Raw genomic sequence first — 26,068 nt, 5'->3', positions numbered from 1 at the left:
TTATATTTGCTTGAGAAAGTCCTTGTCTCTCCTAGTATATGAGCTTATGTATGCTTAAAATGCTCTCAGCATCAGCAGTTTGTCATGCTGTTAATTACACATGAGCCGATTCAGTATGGTGCGCTCGGCCTCTGACTTAATATCGCTATGATATTAAGTCGGAGGGTGGTGTACAGGAAAGCAGTTTTTTCTGCTTTTCTGTACACTTTCTCTGTGCCAGCCGAAATTAACTTCTGCCTTTGGGCAGGCGTTAATTTATGAAAGTAAAATGTGCGGCTTTGCTGCACATTCTACTTTCTGTATCGCGCGGGAATAACTAATAGGCCCATCAACATGCATTTGCATGTTGCAGGCGCTGTTTGTTTCAGAGGGTTGGCCGCGCATTTTCCATGTGCTATTTTTACCCCTTATACAGTAAGGGGTAATAGCGTGTGGAAAACGCGTGGCCAACCCTCTGAAACTAATAGCGCCCACAACATGCAAATGCATGTTGATGGGCCTATTAGTTATTCCTGCGCGATACAGAAAGTAGAATGTGCAGCGAAGCCGCACATTTTACTTTCAGAAATGAACGCCTGCCCAAAGGCAGAAGTTAATTTCGGCTGGCACAGAGAAAGTATACAGAAAAGCAGAAAAAATTAGGGATGTGAATCGTGTCCTCGATCGTCTTAACGATCGATTTCGGCTGGGAGGGGGAGGGAATCATATTGTTGCCGTTTGGGGGGGTAAAATATCGTGAAAAATCGTGAAAAATCGTGAAAAATCTAAAAATCGCAAAACCGGCACATTAAAACCCCCTAAAACCCACCCCCGACCCTTTAAATTAAATCCCCCACCCTCCTGAACCCCCCAAATGACTTAAATAACCTGCGGGTCCAGCGGCGGTCCGGAACGGCAGCGGTCCGGAACGGGCTCCTGCTCCTGAATCTTGTTGTCTTCAGCCGGCGCCATTTTCCAAAATGGCGCCGAAAAATGGCGGCGGCCATAGACGAACACGATTGGACGGCAGGAGGTCCTTCCGGACCCCCGCTGGACTTTTGGCAAGTCTCGTGGGGGTCAGGAGGCCCCCCACAAGCTGGCCAAAAGTTCCTGGAGGTCCAGCGGGGGTCAGGGAGCGATTTCCCGCCACGAATCGTTTTCGTACGGAAAATGGCGCCGGCAGGAGATCGACTGCAGGAGGTTGTTCAGCGAGGCGCCGGAACCCTCGCTGAACGACCTCCTGCAGTCGATCTCCTGCCGGCGCCATTTTCCGTACGAAAACGATTCGCGGCGGGAAATCGCTCCCTGACCCCCGCTGGACCTCCAGGAACTTTTGGCCAGCTTGTGGGGGGCCTCCTGACCCCCACGAGACTTGCCAAAAGTCCAGCGGGGGTCCGGAAGGACCTCCTGCCGTCCAATCGTGTTCGTCTATGGCCGCCGCCATTTTTCGGCGCCATTTTGGAAAATGGCGCCGGCTGAAGACAACAAGATTCAGGAGCAGGAGCCCGTTCCGGACCGCTGCCGTTCCGGACCGCCGCTGGACCCGCAGGTTATTTAACTCATTTGGGGGGGGTTCGGGAGGGTGGGGGATTTAATTTAAAGGGTCGGGGGTGGGTTTTAGGGGGTTTTAGTGTGCCGGCTCACGATTCTAACGATTTATAACGATAAATCGTTAGAATCTCTATTGTATTGTGTTCCATAACGGTTTAAGACGATATTAAAATTATCGGATGATAATTTTAATCGTCCTAAAACGATTCACATCCCTAGAAAAAATTGCTTTCCTGTACACCCTTCGACTTAATATCATAGTGATATTAAGTCAGAGGCCCCAAAGATAAAAAAATAAAAATAAAAATCGGCCCGCGGCCTGTGGGTTGGGAAATGGACGCTCAATTTCGCCTGCGTCTGTTTTCCGAACCCGTGGCTGTCAGTGGGTTCGACAACCAATGCCAATAAAATTAAGCGTCGGCTGTCAAACCCGCTGACAGCAGGGAAGAGCTAGTGTTCCTAGCACCTCCTTTTTACCCCAGGCCCTAATTTGCATACCTTGACTTCCTGAATCACGCATTCAGGAGAGTGGCCTAAGCGCGCGTCGGGAGAGTGGGCGCTTGCCGGCTCTCCCGCGAGGTTTTCTGTATCGGCCCGACAAAAAGATAGATCTACTTATATTGAACACAGATAACAGACACAAAAAGGGTTTGAATTCACACAAGTTTAAAACTTATCAGCAGTAGGGCCAGTCATCAAGGCTTCTATGAATTGAAATTACACAAGCGTGGCAATGATGCTCCCCCGTTACACGCAAATGCTAAATGAGGAATGTGGATGATATTTGTCAATGGATGTTGGAAAAAGGCTTCTCACCTATCCCCATGCAAGTTGAGACCAAATCATCAGTAATTGTGAGTGTCATGTCAGGTGAGAAAATAGGTTGATGAAAGGCTACGATAATACAGCATCATAAATAGCATGGAGAAATTCATTGTACAGACTATATTCTAAACTGCTTAATAATTTTGAGAGAGTGAAACATTTGTAAGAGCATTGAGAAAGTGGCCTGAATTATGCTGAGTACTTCCCTCTATCTCTTTCCATTTCCCTTGAAGTCAGCATTATGATTGGCTGTTGAAGAAGTACCAATACTTTCTATCAATACTCTGTACATAAGGGAATCAGTTAATTTAACTGGAAGTGTCTTCAGTTGAACATTTCTGTCTGTAAGGAAAAATAAGTAATTTGTTTTTAGCTTAACAGTGAAGCTTAACAGTTAGAGCAGAAAGATGCAGCACTTGGGGATTCTCCTCTGGCACTCATCCTCTGACCTGGAACATGTCACACTCTCCCACTCTTCAAACTGTCAGGGATGTGCATTTGTTTTAAACAAATGCATTTTTCAGACAAAATGTCTAGTTGTGGTTTGTTCCGAATGGAAGGACTTCCCTGAAAATATCCAAAATTTAGAAAAATGAAATGGAACCTCCTTAGGCCCCCTCCCCCATTGCTGGCTCAGGTTCTGGGGTCTTTCCAGGACCCTTTACTCTCCCTGCCCATTGCCAAAAACCCAGGGCTGGGACCTCCCTGGGCTGGATTGATGCACACCTAGCCAGGGCCTACCCCCTGAATACAACCATACAGCACAATGATGGTGACCAGCCCTGAGACTGGCATCATTTTGTGGAGGTCAAACTTGGAACTGGTCTCAGGGCCAGCTGGCACCATTTTTAAAGAGAAATTTGGTGGAACAGAAGTGACTGGGGATCATTCTGCCCCATTCTGGGAAGTCCTGGCCCAGCTTATTTGCAAGGTATTGGGGGGGGGGGGGGGGGGGGGGCACGCAGAGGGACCCAGGGAAGTCTGGGTGGGCTTAGTTCAGCCCAGCCCATGTAGGCCCCAGTCCCAGTTTACTGGCAAGAAATTTGGAGGGTTTAGAGTAGGCTGGGAATGCCCAAGGGAGGGCGGGTTGCTGAGGAGATCATATTTTGGATTTTTTTTTTTATTTGCTTTTTTTTTTCAATTCAGCAAATAAATCAAATAAAAATAAACATTAAATGAAACAAAAAAACAAATACACCTGTGAAACAAAAAAACAAACCAAAGTGAACATTTTTCATGTGCACATTTCTAAAAATTGTGATTATTGTAAGCTCTTTCAAATAAAGATTTACATTTATTAAAATGTATTAATCACATAACACTAAAATGTCTAAGCAATATAGAGCAAAACATACAAATTCAAGGTGAACAATACAGACACATCAAATAAAACAAAATTTTTTAAACATAATGGAGTCCCTAACATCTCATTACTCTTTAAAGATATCATATGGTGTATCATATATTTTTTACTTACCACAACAAATGAACAATAATTATTGTTGTTACATAATTCTTACTTATAAAACAATATTTCAAAGGGGTTCATTGTTACAGTGAATTCTAAAATACTTTGGGTCCTATTTAGACCTTTTACTTGGCCTGTGTTATAGTTATTGTACCTAGGCTCTCCCAATTGTGCGGGCATGGGAAAAAGCACATAATTAGCTTGTTGCTGCATATTGACAATCTGCCATAGAATCGACATTCTTGAAGCTTTCCTACCTTTTAATTCAGTCTTTTGAAAAATGCAACATGGTGCCTACCTGCCTCAGGGCTGGTGCTAGCTTTTTTGCTGCCCTGTGCAATAAAATTAGTGTGCTGCCCCCCCCCCCCCAATTCATTTAGTGTCTGTCCCGGGTCCCTCAAATAAAGCCTAGCTCTGTCCTGCAATCCATATTTTAAAAACTGAACCCCCCCCTTGCCCAGGCAATTCTTACAGCCTTGTACACCCCCCACCCCACCCCACACACACCTTCCCACACTCTTTACAGACACACACAATTAAGTTATGTATTTAAAACCAATTTTACATGAAAAAGAACATTCAAGAGAACAGTCTTCTAAGGCAAAAATATCACTCACAACATGCATATTATATTTACATGCTCTCCTGTGGTGCCAACCAGAAAATTCTGCAAAAAAGACACTTGGAGCTCCTATGTAATTAGACTTTTAGCAACGCATATTGGATGTGAGCTTGGCCCTCAGAAAGCTATGAATAAACATAATTATCATTACAATATAGTAAACCTCCCATACCAAAACAACCTTAACAGCCTTATCTATGAAAAGGCAACACTGCACATATTACCCCAGGCCTTAGAACACCAATAAAAGCGCTTATTAGGAAACCAGGCTGCTATAGATCCCTACACAGAAATGACATGCTAGCAAAATACCTCACCTTGGTCATATATTCAGAATACAGAGACCCTGAGGGCCAGATTTTCAAAGGGGTACGCGCGTAAGATACCCCCTGAAAACCTAGCCCAAACACCCCCTGTGTGCACCGAGCCTATGTTGCATAGGCTTCCGGTGCGCGCAAAGCCCCGGGACACGCGTAAGTCCCGGGTTTTCCTGGGGGGGGGGGCGTGACAGGGGGCGTGTCGCAATCCGCGTGTCATTGGGGGAGTGTCGGGGGGCATGTCGCTGCCGGCGCGTCATATGGGGGCGGCACCGCGGGCGTGGTTTCGGCCCGGGGGCGTTCCGGGGTGTGGCCGCAGCCTCCGGACTAGAACATGGTGCACGGCAGCTGGCCCAGCGCCCGCAAAGTTACGCCTGCCTCGAGCAGGCGTAACTTTCGTGACAGAGGTAGGCCTGGTGCGCGAACAAAAGTACGCTTTTGTGCAAGTTTATGAAATGTACCCCTGATCGAATACAGAATAAAGAGATCAGAAAGTATAAACAAAAATATGCTGAGAAGAATTGAATTGGAACCCATTGTTACAGAGCAACAATGGAAAAACAGAAACGTTACCATTCTTCGTAAAACAAATGAAATCAAGAAATATAAAACATTTATCATAATAGTAAAGTCATATTCATAAAAGAATATTTCAAACATGTTAATGAATAGAATATTTTCCAAACACCAAAAAAAATTTCAAAAGAGCAGAATCAGCAAATTACACCCAAAAATTAAAACTAATAAGGATTTAAAAATTGTCTCTCCATACCTGGGATCTGATTTCCAGTCACCCTGAGATTGTCGTGGATAACTTTACAATTCATAAAAAAAGATATATATCTTCTTCTCTATACAGTGACTTCTTTATTGAAAGTTAATTAACTTCTTCAATGCTTTTTTGCCAATTATGGCAAATTCCCATTTTTGTGACTTACACAAGGCATTGAAAGACAGAAACTTTGTCACGTTTGTGCCTGTCAGCAGTAATTCTCCTGAAGTAGTGCCTTTCTCTAACCATGCAAAGGAAGCAATTTTCTCAGCAAATGGAACACAGAGAACTGGAGCTTAAAAGGCTCCCACTGAGAGAAAACTGAGGATAATGGTCTGACCTGCAGAGAGAGACTCAAAATAAGTACATATGCCTTTAATGGGTCAAACATATACACATACCTCTATCAAATTGAAATGGCAGACTTTTGAATTGGATCTGGTATAAACCAGAATCAGAATATTTTACTGCTAAGCAACAGAGCTTTGCTTCTAGCAGTGAACAGATGGCAGGACAGATAGTTAGCACTAATCAAGTTGACTAGAATTTTCTTGCCTTACCTAGCAGCTGGGTCAACATGATTTGCATTGCGAAGCCATTAGGGCAGGGGGCCGGGGTATTTTCTCCTGTCCATTCAGCTTTTTGACAGTGCCCGATAGGGTAGGGTGGGATTAGGGTTCCAACATGTTGAGGAAGGAGGGAGATGGATCTGGGAGTACGTTCAGTAGGCCGCAGGGGCCTTAAATCAGCATCAGAGGGTGGGAGCATCACCCCATGAGGCTTTGATGTATCAGTGTCAGGGTGGGGGCGAAATTTGTCAATGGGAGCCTCTTCTGTTAATATGAGGATGGTGGAGGGTAGGGAGATCGGCCCATATTGGATTTTTCTGCATGTACAGGGGGATTGGCCCGTGAGAGTTTTGTGGTAGCTACCAACAGTAACACTGATACTCTACTATTTATTTATTTACTTATTTATTTATTTAAAAGTATTTATTACCCGCACCCTCCAAAGTTTGGGGCGGGTTACAGCTATATATTCATAATTAATTCAAGGACACACATTAAGACAATAAATAATGTAAAAATAACATATAGTCTTAAATAAATAAACCTAAAAAAAGGTAGAAATAAGAATAAGATTAAATAGATAAAAGAATGTAGGAATAAGTAAAAAGCATGGTGATAAAGCAACGCTGTCATCTCCTTTAAAAGTTTGGGTTTAACGCTCCTTAGTTGATTTGGCCTTAATGTAGTATTTTGTGGGAGATATTAGATAATGCCCATGATTAAAGTCATCCATTAACTAATGTTAAAATCTTCTGTTAACACAGCTTAATTCATTGACCCCTATGTTACTCTGTACCTTTCATAGTGATGGGGGGAGGGTTATTTTTAGTACCTGAAGCAGGGCTTAAATTCAGCTGGAGCTGTCCAGAGCTGAGCTCTGGTAAATCTTTTCAAACTTTGACTCAACACTGTTCAGACTGCACTGCCTTAAGGAGGCACTGGCCTGGTCCCGGACCTGCCTTCCATCAAGGCCACCCTCACTTTCAGCATCAGGAATCTAGTGTGGCAGGTGAGCTCTGGGCCCAGCCTGGGTAGGAGGTGCATTTCTAGTTTGTCTTGCTGCCTCCCTAAAAAGTGGTCTTACTGAATAGATATCTCCTCTCTCTCAACTCCTCAGAGCTAATATACATGTCTCTTAATGAAAGTTTTGAACTGAGCCTTCAAGGCCACAAAAGAAATCCTTTTGTTTAGGTTGGAAAATACTTTGGGCCGGATTCTAATAGCTACTCGCGGGCGTAGATTTGTGCGCACAACCTGGCGCGAGCAAATCTACGCCCGATTTTATAACATGCGCGCACCTTCCCCTCCCTTCCCCTATCTAACCCGCCCCCCAGCCCTACCTAATTCCCACCACCACCTTTATTTTATAAGTTGCGCCTGCCTCCGGGCGGGCGAAGGTTGTGCGCGCAGGTTAACGGCCGGCCCGTGATCCTGGACACAGTGGCAAATGGCCGCTGTGCCTGGAGGCTCCGGCCACGCCCCCAGACTTCCCTGGCCACGCCCGGCCCTTTTTTTCGAGCTCCGGGACATACTCGTGTCCCGGGGCTTTACGCGCGCCGCCACACCTTTTGAAAATAGGCTCGGTGCGCGTAACCCCCCCCCCCCACGTGTGTAAATCCGCCTGGATATACACACGTAGGCTTTGAAAATCTGTCCCTTTATCTACAACATGATCAACCCAAGAGGGAATCTATGGTTGTTGAAAATAAACAAAATAATACAAAGTTTTTCTTCACCTAACTGAAGGTCTAATGAGTCAATCCACATTATGATCCTTATTAATGGCTTTAAAAAAACAAAGTAGTAATGAATCAACTGGAAGGGTATCCAAACTTTTGCACTTGCCATAATCACTTTTTTTATTATTTTCAATCTGTTAAAATTAGGAACTAAATAATTTTGCATTAAATGTTGCAGAAAAATGTTGTATTTAACTTTGTACTATGTAGAAGTTATCTCAGCTTCTGTTCACGTACAGGTGAATTTTCAAAGGAATTGCATGCATAAATGTAACATACTATTGTAGCAATTTTCAAAAGCCATTTTGAAAGTGCAATTCAATGGCAGATATAGCAATTTTCAAAAGCCCACTTACACAAGTAAAGTGCACTTATATGTATAAAACCCAGTTTTATGCATTTAAATGCTTTTGAAAATCAGGCCCTTAGATATTCATTGAGACATACAATTTGACCACACATGCCTAGACTTTTACATGCAACTGTATTTATATTTTAGCATCGCTACACTGAAAAGTTGCCAGCATATTTTAATGTATTGTTTACATAAGGAACTTAAAAGTCTGTACTGGTCCCTGTAGGAATGGAGTTCCATTGTTGAAAGCCTGGATGAAGAGGCACTCAAGATTCTATCAACAGAGGGATACAAAGAGAAAGATCACCTGACACTTTCTAATCAGAAACTAAATACATTGCATGAAGAGTTTTGGCACCTTGTGGATGAAAGGCAAGCTCTGTTACAAGAAGCCAATGACTTTTTTAATAGTGCCAACAAGGTTAGTATATGAGCAGCCTATAATTACATCTGTTTATTTGGTTACTGTGTTCATGCAAGTGAAGCAGTCAAGGAACTACAAGAACAATTTGCAGGAGTAGTGCACACTTACAGCTGTTTCTTTAATTAATTTCTACCTGGATGGGTAAAATTAACAAAAGCTGGTAGTACCATATAGACTAACAAATTTACTGAGGCATAACATATCAAGGACAGGTTTGTCAAAATCTCTGTGAATAAGACTGTTATCCTCCAGTCCAGAGCTTTCCAAACTGTGTGTCGCGACACGTTAGTGTGTCGCCTGGTCCACATAGCAGCAGGGCTGGTGGAAGCAGGGAACTACAGCAGGAAGATTGGCGGGGCCGTGGTGGAGCTTACCTCACCACGGCCCAAAGAAAAAGGTCACGTTCACTCCTCCTCCTTCCTGCCTACGCAGCCCCCGAAGAAAAACGTTGCCGGAGCCACGTGGGCAGGAAGGAGGAGGAGGAGCATCTGCTGTGTAGAGAAGAGCAGCATTAATGGGCCGCCGCATAATCCCACGTTGCAGTGGCCCGAGAAGAGGAGGAAACCCGGTAGTAGGGCCGCTGTGAGAATGAGAACCTGATTGTGTGTTTGAGGGAAGAAGACAGATGGAGAGAAAAGAAATAGAAAAAAAAAAAAAGACACTGTAAAAGGAATTGGCAAAAAAACAAGAAAGGGAAGGTGGAAAAAAAAGCCTGTGACCAACCGATTAGAAAACTAAGATCAGACAGCAAAGGTAAAAAAAAAAATACTTTTCAGTGATTGGCATATGTTATATTTGGGAATGTGCAAGAGTAGCACTTTCTCTATGCCTATCTCGCAATGTACGAGATTGGCATGGAGGAATGAAAATCCGAAAATATTTAATACCGCGGGGCCTGCACAGAGAAGGCAGCAGAACGGGCTTCAGTGCCAGTAGCAGCAATCAGCACCTCCCCAAATATCCACATGGCAGCAGTGACAGCAGTAGCAGAGGAATGAGAGAGGCTCTGAGGTTCTTGGCAAAAGAAAGAGAGGGGGGGTCTGCCTTCAGTGTGTTCAAGTGTATGAATAGGAGTCTGCCTGGAGGTGTATATGTGTGAATATATGGGTGTCTGCCTGAGGATGTATCTGTGTATGAGAACAAATGGGTGTCTTCCTGGAGTCTGTCTGTGTGAGAATAGGTGCTTGCCTGTGTGTGGTGTATGTGTGTGTGAGAATAAATTGGTGCCTGTCTGCCTGCCTGGGGGTCTGTATATGTGTGTGTGAGAATGAATGTGTGCATCCCTGGGGGGTGGGGCGGGAGCAGTGTGAGAATGAATGGGAGCTGCCTGGGGGTCAGTGTGGGTGTAACATTATGTAATCTACAAAAATGTATGTATATATTTAAGGAAACATACATAAATTGTCGAAATACATTTTGTTCGTTTAACCTTTAACCTCTGGTTTGCTAGTAGACTGAATTATTGTGTCGTGAAATTATTTTTATCTAAAAAGTGTGTCACCAACATGAAAAGTTTGGAAAGCTCTGCTCTAGTCCCTCAGCCTACAACCTTTGGATCATCTTTAATTATTCTCTCTCCTTTTCTGCACATATTTAAAACACTACTAAAACTTTCTGCAACATCTCCAAATTGTTTTCCTTCCTTTCTAAATGCACTATCAAAACCCTTATCTATTTTCTGATCACCTCCTGCTTAAACTATTATAATCTATCCCTCACAGTTCTCCCACTGAGCTATTTTTTCCCACTACATTTTATATCCAAATTGTACAGCTTATCCTCTTCTAATGTCATTACAACCATGTTAGCCCTCTTCTCAAGGCATTTCATTAGTACCCCTTCTGCTTCTGCATACTGTTCAAGCTTCTATTGACAGTATTTATAAGTACACATAGCTTGTCATTACTTCCCCTCTCTTATCTTCCCCACATCTCTCCTCATGAATTCCATTATTCAGGCAAACTGCTCTTACCTTGTTGTTCTCCCAGGACAAGCAGGATGGTAGTCCTCATATGTGGGTGATGTCATCAGACGGAGCCCTGTCACGGAATACTTTTGTCAAAGTTTCTAGAACTTTGACTAGCACTCTGAACATGCCCAGCATGCCATAATCCCTGTGGCCCCAGGGGTCTCCCTTCAGTCTCTTTTTTTCCGTGCTGCAGTTTGCCTCGCAGGTAAGGAGCTCTGTGAGATTTCACTCACCTTTTTTCCTCAAGGAAAAACTTGGTTTACTTCTTTAAAAAGTTCCCTAACAGGGGTCTCCCATCGCACTCCGTTGCCTCCGACGCTCAGTGAGTACTTTTCCCGTGACTCTGGTCAGTTCCTGCCACCTTACCATTTGGTTCCCGCAGGTCACCGACCATTTCGCACCCTTTTTTTCAGCATGGTGACCGGGTTCAGAAAGTGCCCAGAGTGTCCGTGAACAATGTCGATCTCAGACCCTCACCTGCACAAAGTTTGCCGGTGTCCTGACTATGCCCAAATGACTCCAAAAGGCAGACGTGCCCATCTTGACAAGATGGAGACTCTCTTTAAATTAAAGTCAACTCCATCGACTTCTGCCCAGTCATCACCGGTGAGTAAATGTCCTTCCATCGACAAACGTCACTGGGATCAGTAGGGCGACGGTGACAGTCCATCACCGATGCCATCCAGGACATCGGTAGCGTCATCCTCGGTGCTGGGGAAAGACCGGACCGAGCACCGAGGGAAGCATCATCACCGGCACTTATGCGATCCCACGCCCGGTGCCAGCACCGACATTGCAGCAGCATCGATGGTCATCGAACCGCCTTCGAAGAGGGCCCGGAGAGAGGAGCCCCCATCCTCCTCTGCACCTGAGACTCCAAGGCATTCCCCACCGACATTGGTGCCAGATACTGAGCCTCCACAAATTCCTGTGGAAAGGCCAGTAACACCTAGCCTGCCTCCCTCTGTAGCTGTGCTAAACACACCAGCTTTCAGGGAGGAACTGGACATCCTTGTCCGCCAGGCAGTCCTCACCTTCCGAAACCTGCAACCGCCATCGATGCCGGCCCCCATACTGGCACCGACCCCGGAACTATCGATGTTTGCACTGTTACTGGACCGACTCAATACCCTCATCAGTGCTTTCCCGACTCAGCCTGTTCCATCAGCACCGAGTCGGCCATCAAGACCTCCGTAGCTCCCGAGACCTGTTCCAGACTCCTCAGAGGAAGATGACACAACTTCTAGTCCGACTCCAGCTCCAGGTCATTTGATGATGGAACCGCTTCCAGGTCCATTGGGGCTCTTGGGACCTAAATGTCCTCTGTTCCCCTCGATGCCATTGATTCCATCGATGCCGGTATACCCTCCATCGAAGCCATCGAGGCCTCCATCAATGCCTACATGCCCTGGAATGTTGGACATTCTCCCTCCATCAGGAACTCCCTATGACCCATAGGAGGATGTGGACACAGATACCTCTACCTCAGAGGACATGCTCTCAGAGCCTTCTCTTCCAGACGAAAGACGGCGGTCTCCTCCCGAAGACCTTTCCTTCGCTAATTGTATCAAAGAAATGTCTGAAACCATCCCCTTCAACCTAGTGACAGAAGAGGACATGCGTCACAAGACCTTGGAGGTTCTGCAATTTGTTGATGCCCCCAAAGAAATTATGGCCATTCCAGTACATGAAGTCCTGTTGGATCTCCTATACCGCCTATGGGAGCATCCTGGCACTGTTCCACCAGTCAACAGGAAACCAGATAGAACATACTTAGTACAACATGCCCCAGGTTTTCAGAAACCACAACTGCCTCATCAATCTGTTGTGGTGGAATCTGCACAGAAAAAAGCTAAATGGTTACGTCCACATTCCTCAGCTCCCCCTGGTAAAGACCAGAGATTCCTGGATGGACTGGGTTGAAAAATCTTCCAAGACTCCATGTTGGTATCCCGTATAGCCGCCTACCAACTGTATATGACCCAGTACCAAAGCAATTTATGGAAGCAAGTCCAAGATTTCGCTGACTTCTTGCTTCAACAGCAGCAAGAAAGCCAGACTGCCATCATCCTCAAGGGGGTTCAAAACATGAGGTAAGAGCGGCATATGACTCCTTCAAGACTGCTTCCCGGTTGTCAGCAACAGGAATCAGTGCTAGAAGATGGGCCTGGCTGAAAGCTTCCAATCTAAGATCTGAAGTCCAAGACAAACTTGCTGATCTCCCGTGCACTGGAGACAATCTCTTCGGAGATAAAATACAGGACGCAGTGGCTCAGTTGAAGGAACGAGACCCTACAACAATTGTCTACAGTTACTACGGATGCTCCTTCCTCATCCCGCAAAAGACCATTTTACCGCTCACGCAAATACTATCCTCCTGCATCTCGAGTGAGACCAGCCAGAGCCCCTCAAAGGGGACATACACGCCAGCCAAAAGCACCCAGAGCACAACCAGCCCCACAAGCTGGTCCAGCCTCCGGTTTTTGATGTGCTTTCAGAGAACAGAGGTCACTCCTCACTGAACCCAAACCCAGAAACACCCGTCAGAGGCCGATTGCACCACTTCCAATACATGGGTGATATAGATCATAGCCCAGGGATACCGTTTAAACTTCCTCACAGTGCCCCCAGACTCTCCACCCAATCCACTGTGGGCCTGACAAGACCACACATTGCTTCTAGAGTCAGAACTTTCTACCCTTCTGCAAACCAGGGCTGTAGAAGCCGTCCACCAGACACAGAGGGGCAGAGGGTTCTACTCACGCTATTTTCTGATTCAAAAAAAAATCGGGCGGTCTCTGCCCCATCCTAGACCTCTGCAATCTCAACAAATTTTTTCAAAAGAAAAATTCAGGATGGTGTCTCTAGGCACCATGCTTTCCTTACTACAACAAGGAATTAGCTCTGTTCTCTGGACCTTCAGGACACCTTCACACATATCGCCATATTCCCACATCACCGTAAATACCTGCACTTCATAGTGGGTCACAAACATTTTCAATACCGAGTTCTGCCATTCGGACTGGCCTCAGTGCCTCAGGTGTTTACAAAATGCCTAGTAATGGCTGTCGCACATCTACGCAAAAGCACTGTCCATGTATTTCCTTACCTGGACAACTGGCTAATAAAGAGTCTTTCCAAGCAAGGAGCTCTCAACTCTCTAAAGCTCACTACAAATCTTCTACACTCACTAGGATTTCTGATCAGTTACCAGAAATCCCACTTGACTCCATCATATCTCCTTACCTTCATCGGAGCAGATTTGGTCACCACAGTCTGAAAAAGGCCTTCCTGCCCAATGACCGCACAGACATACTTTCCAAACTAGCTACATCTCTGCACACATACAAAACAGCCTCAGCCCATCAATTCCTGACATTGCTGGGCCACATTGCTTCCACGGTCCATGTCACTCCTATGGCCAGGCTAGCCATGAGAATAGCTCAATGGACTTTGAAATCTCAGTGGCTCCAAGCCACTCAACCTCTTTCATCCCTAATCCATGTAACCGACCAGCTGAGTCTGTCACTTCTCTGGTGGACAAACAGGGCCAACTTGAAGACAGGTCTACACTTCCAGCAACCAGTTCCTTAAGTGACCTTAACCACGGACACATCCAACTTGGGTTGGGGAGCTTATTGAACAATCTTCAAACTCAAGGTACTTGGACACAACTCGAAGCAAAGTTTCAAATCAACTTCCTAGAGCTTTGAACCATACATTATGCTCTATATGCATTCAAGGACTGCATTTCACACAAGATTGTTCTCATACAGACAGACAACACAGTTGCAATGTGATACTTGAATAAACAGGGAGGCACAGGCTCTTATCTGCTCTGCCAGGAAGCTGTGCAGATCTGGGCCTGGGCCCTTGCACACTCCATGCATCTCCGGGCTACTTATCTGGCAGGGATATAGAACATAGTAGCAGATCGCCTCAGTCGATGCTTCCATCCCCACGAGTGGTCTCTGGATCCCTGAGTAGTGAGCAAAATCTTCCAATGCTGGGGTCAACCAGCCATCGACTTCTTTGCATCTGAACTGAATCATAAAGTGGACATATTCTGCTCCCTGCACAGGCAACAAAACATGTTAGCCATGGATGACTTCGCTCGCACCTGGAACACATTCCTCCTATACGCATATCCTCCAATACCACTAATGGCCAAAACTCTCATGAAGCTACAACAGGACAGGGGATCAATGATACTCATAACCCCAATCTGGCCTCGACAAGTATGGTTTCCCATGCTTCTCAACCTCTCTATCTGAGAACCCATTCGCCTCGGCAGAGCACCCAATCTCATAACTCAAAACCACGGCATGAAAGGGACCTAAACGTAGTACTTGCAAGACTCATGCATTCCCCATTTGAACCTTTGCACTCCTGCGATGTTACATTTCTTACATGGAAAGTTCTTTTCCTAGTAGTCATTACATCTGCTTGAAGGGTCAGTGAGTTACAAGCACTTGTCACATACTCACCCTATACAAGGTTCCTCCATGACCGAGTGGTCCTCCATACCCACCCTAAATTCCTTCCCAAGATGGTAACCGACTTTCACCTGAATCAGTCTTTAGTCTTGCCCACCTTTTTCCCAAGGCCTCATTCTCACCAGTGCGAGAGAGTTTTACACACCTTGGACTGTAAACATGACTTGCATTTTACCTAGACCGCACTAAAGTCCATAGGAAATCCACCCAACTCTTTGTTTCTTTTGATAAAAACAAACCGGGAGTTGCAGTGGGCAAACAAACTCTCTCCAACTGGCTAGCAGACTGTATCGAATTCTTCTATGACAAAGCAGGCCTTCCCCTTCAGGGATGAGTGAAGGCACACTCAGTAAGGGCCATGGTAACGTCAGTAGCAAACTATCGTTCAATACCACTTGCTGAGATCTGTAAAGCTGCAACATGGAGCTCTCTCTACACATTTGTAGCACATTACTGCCTGGATAAGGAAGGACGTCAAGGCTCTGCCTTTGGCCAATCCATCTTCAGGAATTTATTTCCAGTATAATCCCAACTCCTTCCACATCCACCTGCTGTGATTTTCAGGCTGCCTCATTTTTACCAACAGTACACCAGTTGTTGTGCCTGTTGCACAAGTTGTACGCTGTTGGTCCAAACAAATATGAGTCAGCCTGTAGCTTGCTAATCACCCACATGTGAGGACTACCATTCTGCTTGTCCTGGGAGAAAGCAGAGTTGCTTACCTGTAACAGGTGTTCTTTCAGGACAGCAGGATATAGTCCTCATGAAACCCACCCGCCACCCCATGGAGTTGGGTCCGAAATCGTTTTATTATTTTATTTTTTGCTTGCACCTTTTGCTACAAACGAGACTAAAGGGAGACCCCTGTGGCCACAAGGATTATGGCATGCTGGGCATGCTCAGTGTGCCAGTCAAAGTTCTAGAAACTTTGACAAAAGTATTCTGTGACAGGGCTCTGTCTGACATCATCCACATGTGAGGACTACATCCTGCTGTCCTGGGAGAACACCTGTTGCAGGTAAGCAACTCTGCTGAATGTTTGGACTCCTGTAATGATGTGTGCTTGCCATTTTGTGAAAATGAGATTTGTTTCTAGGAATTTGGACAGCTGTGTTGCCTTGTTTGCAGTGGGGCTCTAATGTTATATACACTATATCCTAATGTTTATGAAGAAGTTATCTATTCACTTAGATATTCTTTTTAACTTGTAATACAGTCACTTGAAAATGAAATTCTGTGATTGGTCAGGAGACATCACAAGACCAAACAATAGCATTTCACTTTAATTCAACAATAAACTTTTCCTGGATATTCAGGTTCTCAAGTGGATATCAAGCACTAGGCACACCAAGTCATACAATAAGAACTATTCTTCTGCAAGGGAGGAGTAAACTGGAGGTGACACAGGAAAAACAGGAACATCAAGTCAAAAGATGACCTCAGAGCAATTCAGTTCCATCAAAGGAGAGGTGTGGAAGTATTTTTTGTGGTGCTAAAAAAAAGGATTAGAGATTAGACAGAGATTTCATTTGCCTTAATATTAACTGATTGAATGTCTCCTCAGGTTGTGTTATGGAGTTGAAATATCTATATGCCTTAAATAACTGCTTCTTGGAGTATCAGGTCCTGGAATCAATAAGAGAATCTACTTTAAATTTTGTTCTCAGTGGAATATAGGACCTAGTGCAAGGAGTAAGAGTGGTAGAGCTGCTTGGCAACAGTGAAGCAATCAAATTTGACATAATCACAGGGAAAATGATATATAAAATTACCAAAGTAGTTTTAAAAGGGAGTCATGGTTATCATTAAGGGAGACCCCTGATACATGGTTTCATTGCCCATGTTATAGAGTTCCAGAAAGAGTCCTGGTGAGTGGCTTCCAGGATAATGGTGCAATTACCCCAAATACTGAGTTCCAATAATGTGAAATGCAACAAAAATTATGGTACTCAATCAGCACTCGCAGATAGACTTTGTTAGTTTCTTTAGAAGTTCCTACAGACCAACTAAAGCCAGAGAGAATTATTTGGAAAAAAAATTGTATATTGTGGCAGGACCGTTCATAACATCTGTAAAGTTGCTTGGCTCTTATTTGCTTTGATTGCATCAGGCCACATTTTATCATTAAGTCCTCCCACTCCAAAACTCCTTATTTCTTTATTTTATTTTTTTAGAAAAATGCAAATAAAAAAAGAGAACATTACTCCCCTTTGTTCTTAATATATTTAGTTCACAGTGTTCATGTTACATTCATATTATGTTTGCTTATAAACGTGCGAGAAACTTAAGAGATTTATTGGTTCAATCTCATATAACCTCGGAAGCTATCTGTCCCATGCTAAACTCCACGGGGTATCAGTGATGGGTTCGTTAAATGCAATCGCGATTGCATTATCTGTGGTCAAGTGATTACGGGGTCTCCATTGATTTTTTTCCAATAGAGCTCCCATCAGGTTGCACCATACTTTTAGTTGTAATTCCAGGGGAGTCATATACTTTATTTCAATGCCCTTGTGCTTTTTTCTTATATATCGGGAAGACATCTCTTTCCTTTTGAATAAGAATGATTTGAATACCTCAGTTGTGTGAATAACAAGTGCATTGAAGTTCCAATTGTCCAACATTGTATGGATTATCAACATTCTTGTGAATCTCTCATCGTGGACACTATTTTGCCATCTATTCGAAGAGGCAATTTGGATTTACAATTATTGCATCTTGATGATCTGTGTTTTTATAATTAGACTCATTGATTTCATCACTTGGAACGACGCTGCTTATTCATTCATGTATTGCTTTATTACCTGTTATTCATCATGTGATTGATTGCTTGCTGTTAAATTCATATTATGAACACTTATGAATGTAACATGAACACTAGGAATCTAACTTGAACATTGCTATTTATTTATTTATTTATTTAACAGCTTTTAATATACCGACGTTCGTAAGGCACATCACGCCGGTTTACAAATAACTCAAAGAAGGAGGAATTACAATGAACAGGGGGCAGGGGATGGGAGCAGGCAAGAAAGAGGCGAGGGGTAGGGGAGATAGGAGAGGAAAGAGGGAAATGCAGGTAGCATGAGAGAGAGAAAAAAACAACCGTAAATACAGAAGGAACTTATTTACAATTAAAGATATCAAGAAGGGCTGGTCTCTTTGTTTCATAATATGAATCTAACATGAACACTGTGAACTAAAGATATCAAGAACAGAGGGGAGTCATGATCTCTCTTTTTATTTGCATTTTTCTAAAACAAAATTTAAAAATAAGGGTATTGAGATGGTAGGACTTAATGATTAAATATGACCCAAGTCATAAAAAGCAAATGAGCTTAGCAACTGCACAGGTGTTAAGAACAGTCCTGCCACAATATACAATTTTTTTTCCCCAAGACATTCTCCCTGGCTTTAGTTGCTCTGTAGGATCTTTTAAAGAAACTATTCTAATATAATGGCCCATTTTAATGTTATATTGGGTTGTTTTAATTTGGTTATGTTTTTTGTAATCTGCTATGTACAGATCCTGGTAAAATGGTGGACTATAAGTACTGTGAAATACTGTAAATAAATAAACAAGGACCATTGTTACAATGTCCAGATTAGACATAGTGGAAGGGAAGGGTCATTTCCAATATTGAGAAATTTCCCAGGTAATTATTTTTATTATTATTACCAAAAGATGTATGACACGCTTTCCTACCAGAGTACTTAAAGAGAGTTACATCTGTGAATAAACATAACAATAGGCTAATGGAGATTTCATGACTAAAAGAAAGAGCATCAAGATGAAGGATTTTTTTATGTTATAGTAGAGGCTAAACATGGCTGATAGGAAAAAACAGACACTGGGCCTCATTTTCCAAGCACTTTACCGCGTGCGATAAATTCGCAAATCGCGTTAACAGCTGTTAACGCGATTTGCGAATGCAAATTAGTAATTTGGTATTCAGGGGGCGGAGTTGGGGCGGAGCATATGTAAAGCGGGAACCTGTTTGTCATGTGCGGCGAAACAGCCGCAGTGTTATCGCGGCTGCTATCGCGGCTAATAACTACAACCTCAAATTCGCGTTATGGAATGCGCTACGGGTCAGAAAAGGATTATCGCCATCCACGATAGTTCTGGAGAGAGAGAGAGAGAGAGAGAGAGAGAGAGAGAGAGAGAGAGAGAGAGAGAGCGCACCTTACTATAGTGCCTATGCCCTACATAGGTATTTGAATCCCTATGGGAGGGCTACCTACTAACTCGGGGTGGGGATTAGGTATGAGCGTCGGGGGTTGGGGGCCACTTTCACATTCCACATGAGACCTACGGACAGAACAGTGGTCTCTAGTGCAGATTTGCTGGCCGTCGGAGACCTCACTGCTTAGGTGTTTATTGGCTGTGGAGGAAGAGGAGCCCAGAACAGAGGAAAGCTGGATCGGTTTTTCAAAAAGCTTTTCTTCTTGCAGCATGTGTGTGAGATCGAGGACCGTGGTAAATTTATTGCATAGCAGAGAGTGGGTTAGACTGAAGTCATCCTGATTTTTTTCACTCGGTTATGTGAAAGCAGAGTTGTACCGCTGCACTCAGGCCATGACCAGATATATTCTCTGGGATTTCACTGAATATATTCTAGGTTTATTCCACCTCTCATGAAGTGCATGCATCATTCCTTCATTAATGCCAAACCAGCTCTTAATTTCGCAAGTAGGAGGAAGCAGAAAATCGTTCAGCTAACACACCCATAAGAACATAAGAAATTGCCATGCTAGGTCAGACCAAGGGTACATCAAGCCCAGCTTCCTGTTTCCAACAGTGGCCAATCCAGGCCATAAGAACCTGGCAAGTACCCAAACACCAAGAAGATCCCATGCTACTGATACAATTAATAGCAGTGGCTATTCCCCATGTAAACTTGATTAATAGCAGTTAATGGACTTCTCCTCCAAGAACTTATCCAAACCTTTTTTGAACCCAGCTACACTAACTGCACTAACCACATCCTCTGGCAACAAATTCCAGAGCTTAACTGTGCGTTGAGTGAAAAAGAATTTTCTCCGATTAGTCTTAAATGTGCTACTTGCTAACTTCATGGAATTCCCCCAGTCCTATTATCTGAAAGTGTAAATAACCGATTCACATCTACTCGTTCAAGACCTCTCATGATCTTAAAGACCTCTATCATATCCCCCTCAGCCATCTCTTCTCCAAGCTGAACAGCCCTAACCTCTTCAGTCTTTCCTCATAGGGGAGCTGTTCTATCCCCTTTATCATTTTGGTTGCCCTTCTCTGTACCTTCTCCATCACAACTATATCTTTTTTGAGTTGTAGCGACCAGATTTGTATACAGTATTCAAGGTGCGGTCTCACCATGGAGCAATACAGAGGCATTATGACATTTTCCATTTTATTAACCATTCCCTTCCTAATAATTCCTAACATTCTGTTTGCTTTTTTTGACTGCTGCAGTACACTGAGTCAACGATTTTAAAGTATTATCCACTATGATGCCTAAATCTTTTTCCTGGATGGTAGTTCCTAATATGGAACCTAACATCGTGTAACTACAGCAAGGGTTATTTTTCCCTATATGCAACACCTTGCACTTGTCCACATTAAATTTCATCTGCCATTTGGATGCCCAATCTTCCAGTCTTGCAAGGTCCTCCTTTAATGTATCACAATCCGCTTGTGATTTAACTACTCTGAATAATGTTGTATCGTCTGCAAATTTGATAACCTCACTTGTCGTATTCCTTTCCAGATCATTTATATATATATATATATATATATTGAAAAGCACCGGTCCAAGAACAGATCCCTGAGGCACACCACTGTTTACCCTTTTCCACTGAGAAAATTGACCATTTAAACATACTCTCTGTTTCCTGTCTTTTAACCAGCTTGTAATCTACGAAAGGACATCGCCTCCTATCCCATGACTTTTTAGTTTTCTTAGAAGCCTCTCAAGAGGGACTTTGTCAAACGCCTTCTGAGAATCCAAATACACTACATCTACCGGTTCACCTTTATCCACATGTTTATTAACCCCTTCAAAAAAATGAAGCAGATTTGTTAGGCAAGACTTCCCTTGGGTAAATCCATGTTGACTGTGTTCCATTAAACCATGTCTTTCTATATGCTCTACACTTTTGATCTTTAGAATAGTTTCCACTATTTTTCCCAGCACTGAAGTCAGGCTCACTGGTCTATAGTTACCCGGCTCGCCCCTGGAGCCCTTTCTAAAGATTGGGGTATATTGGCTACCCTTCAGTCTTCAGGTACAATGGATGATTTTAATGATAGGTTACAAATTTTAACTAATAGATCAGAAATTTCATTTTTGAGTTCCTTCAGTACCCTAGGATGCATACCATCAGGTCCAGGTGATTTGCCTCTCTTTAGTTTGTCAATCTGGCCTACTACATCGTCCAGGTTCACAGTGATTTGGTTCAGTTCGTCTTGCTCATCACCCTTGTAAACCATCTCCGGAACTGGTATCTCCCCAACATCCTCATTAGCAAACACGGAAGCAAATAATTTAGTCTTTCTGCAATGGCCTTATTTTCCCTAAGAGCCCCTTTAACCCCTCGGTCATCTAATGGTCCAACCGAATCCCTCACAAGTTTCTTGCTTTGGATATATTTTAAAAAGTTTTTATTATAAGTTTTTGCCTCTATGGCCAACTTCATTTCAAATTCTCTCTTCGCCTGTCTTATCCATGTTTTACACTTAACTTGACAATGCTTATGTTTTATCCTATTTTCTTCAGATGGATTCTTCTTCTAATTTTTGAAGGATTTTTTTTGGCTAAAATAGCCTCTTTCATCTCATCTTTTAACCATGATGGTAATCGTTTTGCCTTCCTTCCACCTTTCTTAATGCGTGGAATACATCTGGATTCTGTCTCTAGGACTTGCGATTTAATGCCAGTTCCGGGACTGGTGTTAAATTTGCCACGTTAACAGGGGTGCATTAGTTGAGTGGGGATTTTCTGCATCGGGGGGCATTTACTTGTGGTAAGTGCTATTATCGATGTGCGAATTTGGACGCACGTTTTGGACGTACTAATCCCCTTCTGCATTGGGTGTTAGCTTAGTGCTTCCAAAACACATGTCCAACTGTTTGTGGACCTGTGCACTAGGCTGAGTACACTTTATTGCATAGGCACCTGAGTGGGTGAAGCAGGAGAGATATTGCACCCTATGAGAGGAGATTACAGATTAACAGAAGAACAACCAGACCTAGCCAAGGCAGAGCAGATGTCTCTTGAGCACAAAGATGAAAGGAAGATGGAGGAACTGGAAGAGGGATGAGGAAAGCAACAAAGAGCTACCACAGCAAGTGGAGATGGAGGGTGCAGAAGGTGTCCATCAACTGAAGTGGAGTATTGGTCAAGTAGGAAGTCTCAGCAATTGTAGGTAACTTATATGAGTTATGTTTATGAGCTATTTAAAATATTAGGCTTCTCAGGACTCATTGGTTTACTTTTATAGAACCACAAGCACATTGGGGCAGATTTTATAAATCTGCGCACACGCGTACTTTTGTTCACGCACCAGGCGCGAACAAGAGTACGTGGGATTTCAATAGATACGCGCGTATCCATTAAAATCCGGGGTCGGTGCGCACAAGGCTGCCCAAAATCGGCAGCCTGCGCGCGCCGAGCCGCGCAGCCTGCCTCCGTTCCCTCCGAGGCCGCTCCAAAATTGGAGCGGCCTCGGAGGGAACTTTCCTTCGCCCTCCCCCCACCTTCCCCTCCCTTCCCCTACCTAACCCACCCCCCCTGCCCTATCTAAACCTCCCCCGAACCTCTATCACGAAAGTTACGCCTGCTCGAAGCAGGCGTAACTTTGCACGCACCAGGCCGGCTGCTGTGCTCCATGTTCCGGTCTGGGGGCTGGTCCAGGGGCCGCTGTCACGTCCCTGGAATGCCCCCAGGCTGGAACCACGCCCCCGGACACGCCCTCGAAATGCTGCATCACTCCCTGCACGCCCCCGACTCGCCCCTCCATGCAAGCCCCGGGACTTACGCGCGTCCCGGGGCTTGCGCGCGCTGCCGAGCCTATGCAAAATAGGCTCGGTGCGTGCAGGGGAGGGGGGGGTTTGGGGTAGGTTTTCGGGGGGTACGCGCGTATCCCTTTGAAAATCTACCCCATTATGCATGGACTTGGTCCCTGATGAAGGAAATGAAATGCACATCGCATCAGGCTGTATATGATAAGAAACAACACTGTGGATCTATGTGTAAGCATCACATATGATTATTCCCCCGAAAATCATGTGCAGTATATGGTTAATTAAGCTCATTTTTATTTGTAATTCTTAAAAAATGCTTTAAAAAAGTTATTGGAGACTGATGTTTACTGGACACCGATGATTTAAAAAGCTACCATAGCTTTATAGCGGCGAAATTGACTATTTAAGCCAAGTTACGATGCTTTGATGTTCTGCTTTGCTATGCTTATATGAAGATCTTCAAACCTCATTTTCTGTGACATTGTGGCTCTTCTTTCACTGTTAAATTGATACACCTCCATCTGTGGGTTCACCTTATTTAAGCACCTTTAATTTATGTCATCTAGATGGGTGTAAATTTCCCATCCACCAAGTTTGGGAGGGAGTTCTAAAAACTACTTCTACAATTGGAAAGAATCAGGAATGAACAAATTACATCAATTTACAAAGTCTCAGATTTATTGGAAAATTAAACATGTAAATGGACTGTGCTGAAGACAGATGAGTAAATGAGCAAATGAGCATTTTCATCAATTCTCAGTAAAGTTAATTTGGAACCACAATCAGCTTCCAGTGTGATTATTACTGGGGGATTTAAAGATTGTTTTAACTACACTAAGGGGGTCATTTTCCAAGGAGTTACCGCAGGAGATAAGTTCGCAAATCACGCTAACAGCCGTTAACGTGATTTGCGAATTTTGTATGCAGGGGGCGGAGCATATGTAAAGTAATCGTGTGCAGCGAAACAGCCGCAGTGTTAGCGCGGCTCCTAACGTGGCCAATAGCTATAACCCTTTCATTCGCGATACCTTGTGCGCTAGAGGCCGGTAAAGGTTTATCGCGGTTCACGACACTTCCAGACAGCCTGTTTCAGTATCCTGCTGAGAGAGAGAGAGAGAGAGAGAGAGACTATTATGTCTACTCCCTAGACAGCTATTTGTATCCCTATGAGAGGCTCACCTAGTAACTCCAGGTGGGGATTAGGTATGAGTGTAGGGGGTTGGGGGCCACTTTCACATTCAACATGAGACGTACGAACAGAACAGTGGTCTCTTGTGAAGATTTGATGGCCTTCGGAGTGCGGAAACTCACTCTAAGATGAGATTTGGGCAGTGTTCTCTCAAACTAGCTTGATGGACACTCTACCTGGGCAACAACAAGCTAGTTTGAGAGAACATTGCCCAAATCTCATCTTGGAGTGAGTTTCCTCACTCAGAAGGCCATCAAATCTTCACAAGAGACCACTGTTCTGTTCGTACGTCTCATGTTGAATGTGAAAGTGGCCCCCAACCCCCTACACGCATACCTAATCCCCACCTCGAGTTACTAGGTGAGCCTCTCATAGGGATACAAATAGCTGTCTAGGGAATAGACATAATAGCAAGGCTCTTGCTCTCTCTCTCTCTCTCTCTCTCCCCCTCCCCTGAAATAGGCTGTCTGGACACTTTCGTGCACTGCCATGATGCTTTGGGTGTTTTATCGCACAGTGGGGAAACTTCGTGCGCTGCGATGTTTTCGTGATTTGCGGAAAATGTATTCGCGAATCGCGTCATGCGAAGTTTCCCCACTGCACGAAAAAAGCCTCATTTGCATGGGAAACGCCCCTTCATGCGTTACCAATGCGATATTGGTAAATGAGGCCCTAAGTGCCTTGGAGAAAAGTCTTTCTTCTGGCAAGGAATCCTGGAAAGAAGTGGGCTTAAGGAAAATTAAGTAGTTAACAGCATGAGCTCTTTGGGGAGGACATCATTCCATGTGTTTACATGTATAACAACTTAGATTTTACTAAGAAAGATAGAAAGTATTTAAAGGGCTGCTACTGTTTCCTGTAGCTTGCCCTCTGATCTAATGCTGGTCTGCCAGAAGTTTACTATAGAGGATGTTACATTGCTTGGCTCTCTGCAGGTCATTTCTTATTGTCTGCCTAGTGGAGGGGATCAGTTTATCTCCTCTTGGAGCCTCATATCATGATCTCTTCTTTTAGCACTTTCCCTTAAAACAAGTTGACTTCTTGTGCATTATTAACAGAGGCCCCTCCCATTATCCTGCAGCAGAATTTTCAAAATTCTGCAGCAAGAGATAGCAATTTTTTCAAAATTCTGTGGCCTGTGGCAAATTTGCATAATTTTGCATAAAGATTCACATCTCTGACTATGCAAGAAAAGTCAGTTTTTTATTGAAAGCCTCTTGCATTGGGGTAATTTTCAAAAACATTTACACACGTATTAAATTCCCATCTTCTCCAAATGCTTGTCTGAGAAGCCATATTTTGAGGGGGTTTTTTTTAAGTTGAAAAAATAGTGTTGCGTCCGTCGTTTGCAGATGGCTGCGACCGCTCTGCCTCCCTTATTTTTTACCTTTCTCCTCCTTCATGGGTAAGATGGATGCCTCCGGTGCAGAGTGCCGAAAGCCTCTGCATCTCCAACACAGCATGGGCGTCCCCATCCACCATACTCCTTCCCATGGCCTCCTAGGGCACTCGCACGCTGCCTATGCTTATCTACAGGTCATGGCGGGAACCTCGGAGGCATCCCCACCGCATGACATCAATACCTCTGGGTATTTAAGCCTCCGCTCTGCTCCTAACGAACGAGTTAGCAAGGTTTTCGGTTTAGGTACTCTGACCGCGTCTAAGCTGCATGCTTGGATTCCTCGCTACTCTCTGGGGTATCTCGCTCCTGAAGAAGCTCTGGGCACCCGCTCCTCGGGGGCCTCGCGCTTCCATCTACCCTTCGGGGTTTCTACTAACTAACTTAGA

At 44.1% G+C, this 26,068-nt stretch overlaps 1 protein-coding gene across 3 annotated transcripts in view; it reads left to right on the top strand.

Moving 5' to 3' along the window:
• Positions 1–26,068, top strand: part of CCDC141 (coiled-coil domain containing 141) — a 324,021-nt gene that overhangs the window by 179,493 nt on the left and 118,460 nt on the right. For all 3 annotated transcript variants that reach the window (XM_029605900.1, XM_029605899.1, XM_029605902.1), the window contains exon 7: positions 8,424–8,618. In XM_029605900.1, coding sequence (XP_029461760.1) covers positions 8,424–8,618 — 195 coding nt within the window. The remainder of the gene's footprint in view (positions 1–8,423; positions 8,619–26,068) is intronic.

This window comes from Rhinatrema bivittatum, chromosome 6, assembly GCF_901001135.1.
Source record: "Rhinatrema bivittatum chromosome 6, aRhiBiv1.1, whole genome shotgun sequence".
In the NCBI taxonomy this organism is placed as follows: domain Eukaryota; kingdom Metazoa; phylum Chordata; class Amphibia; order Gymnophiona; family Rhinatrematidae; genus Rhinatrema; species Rhinatrema bivittatum.
This window is presented reverse-complemented; position numbering and strand designations above follow the sequence as displayed.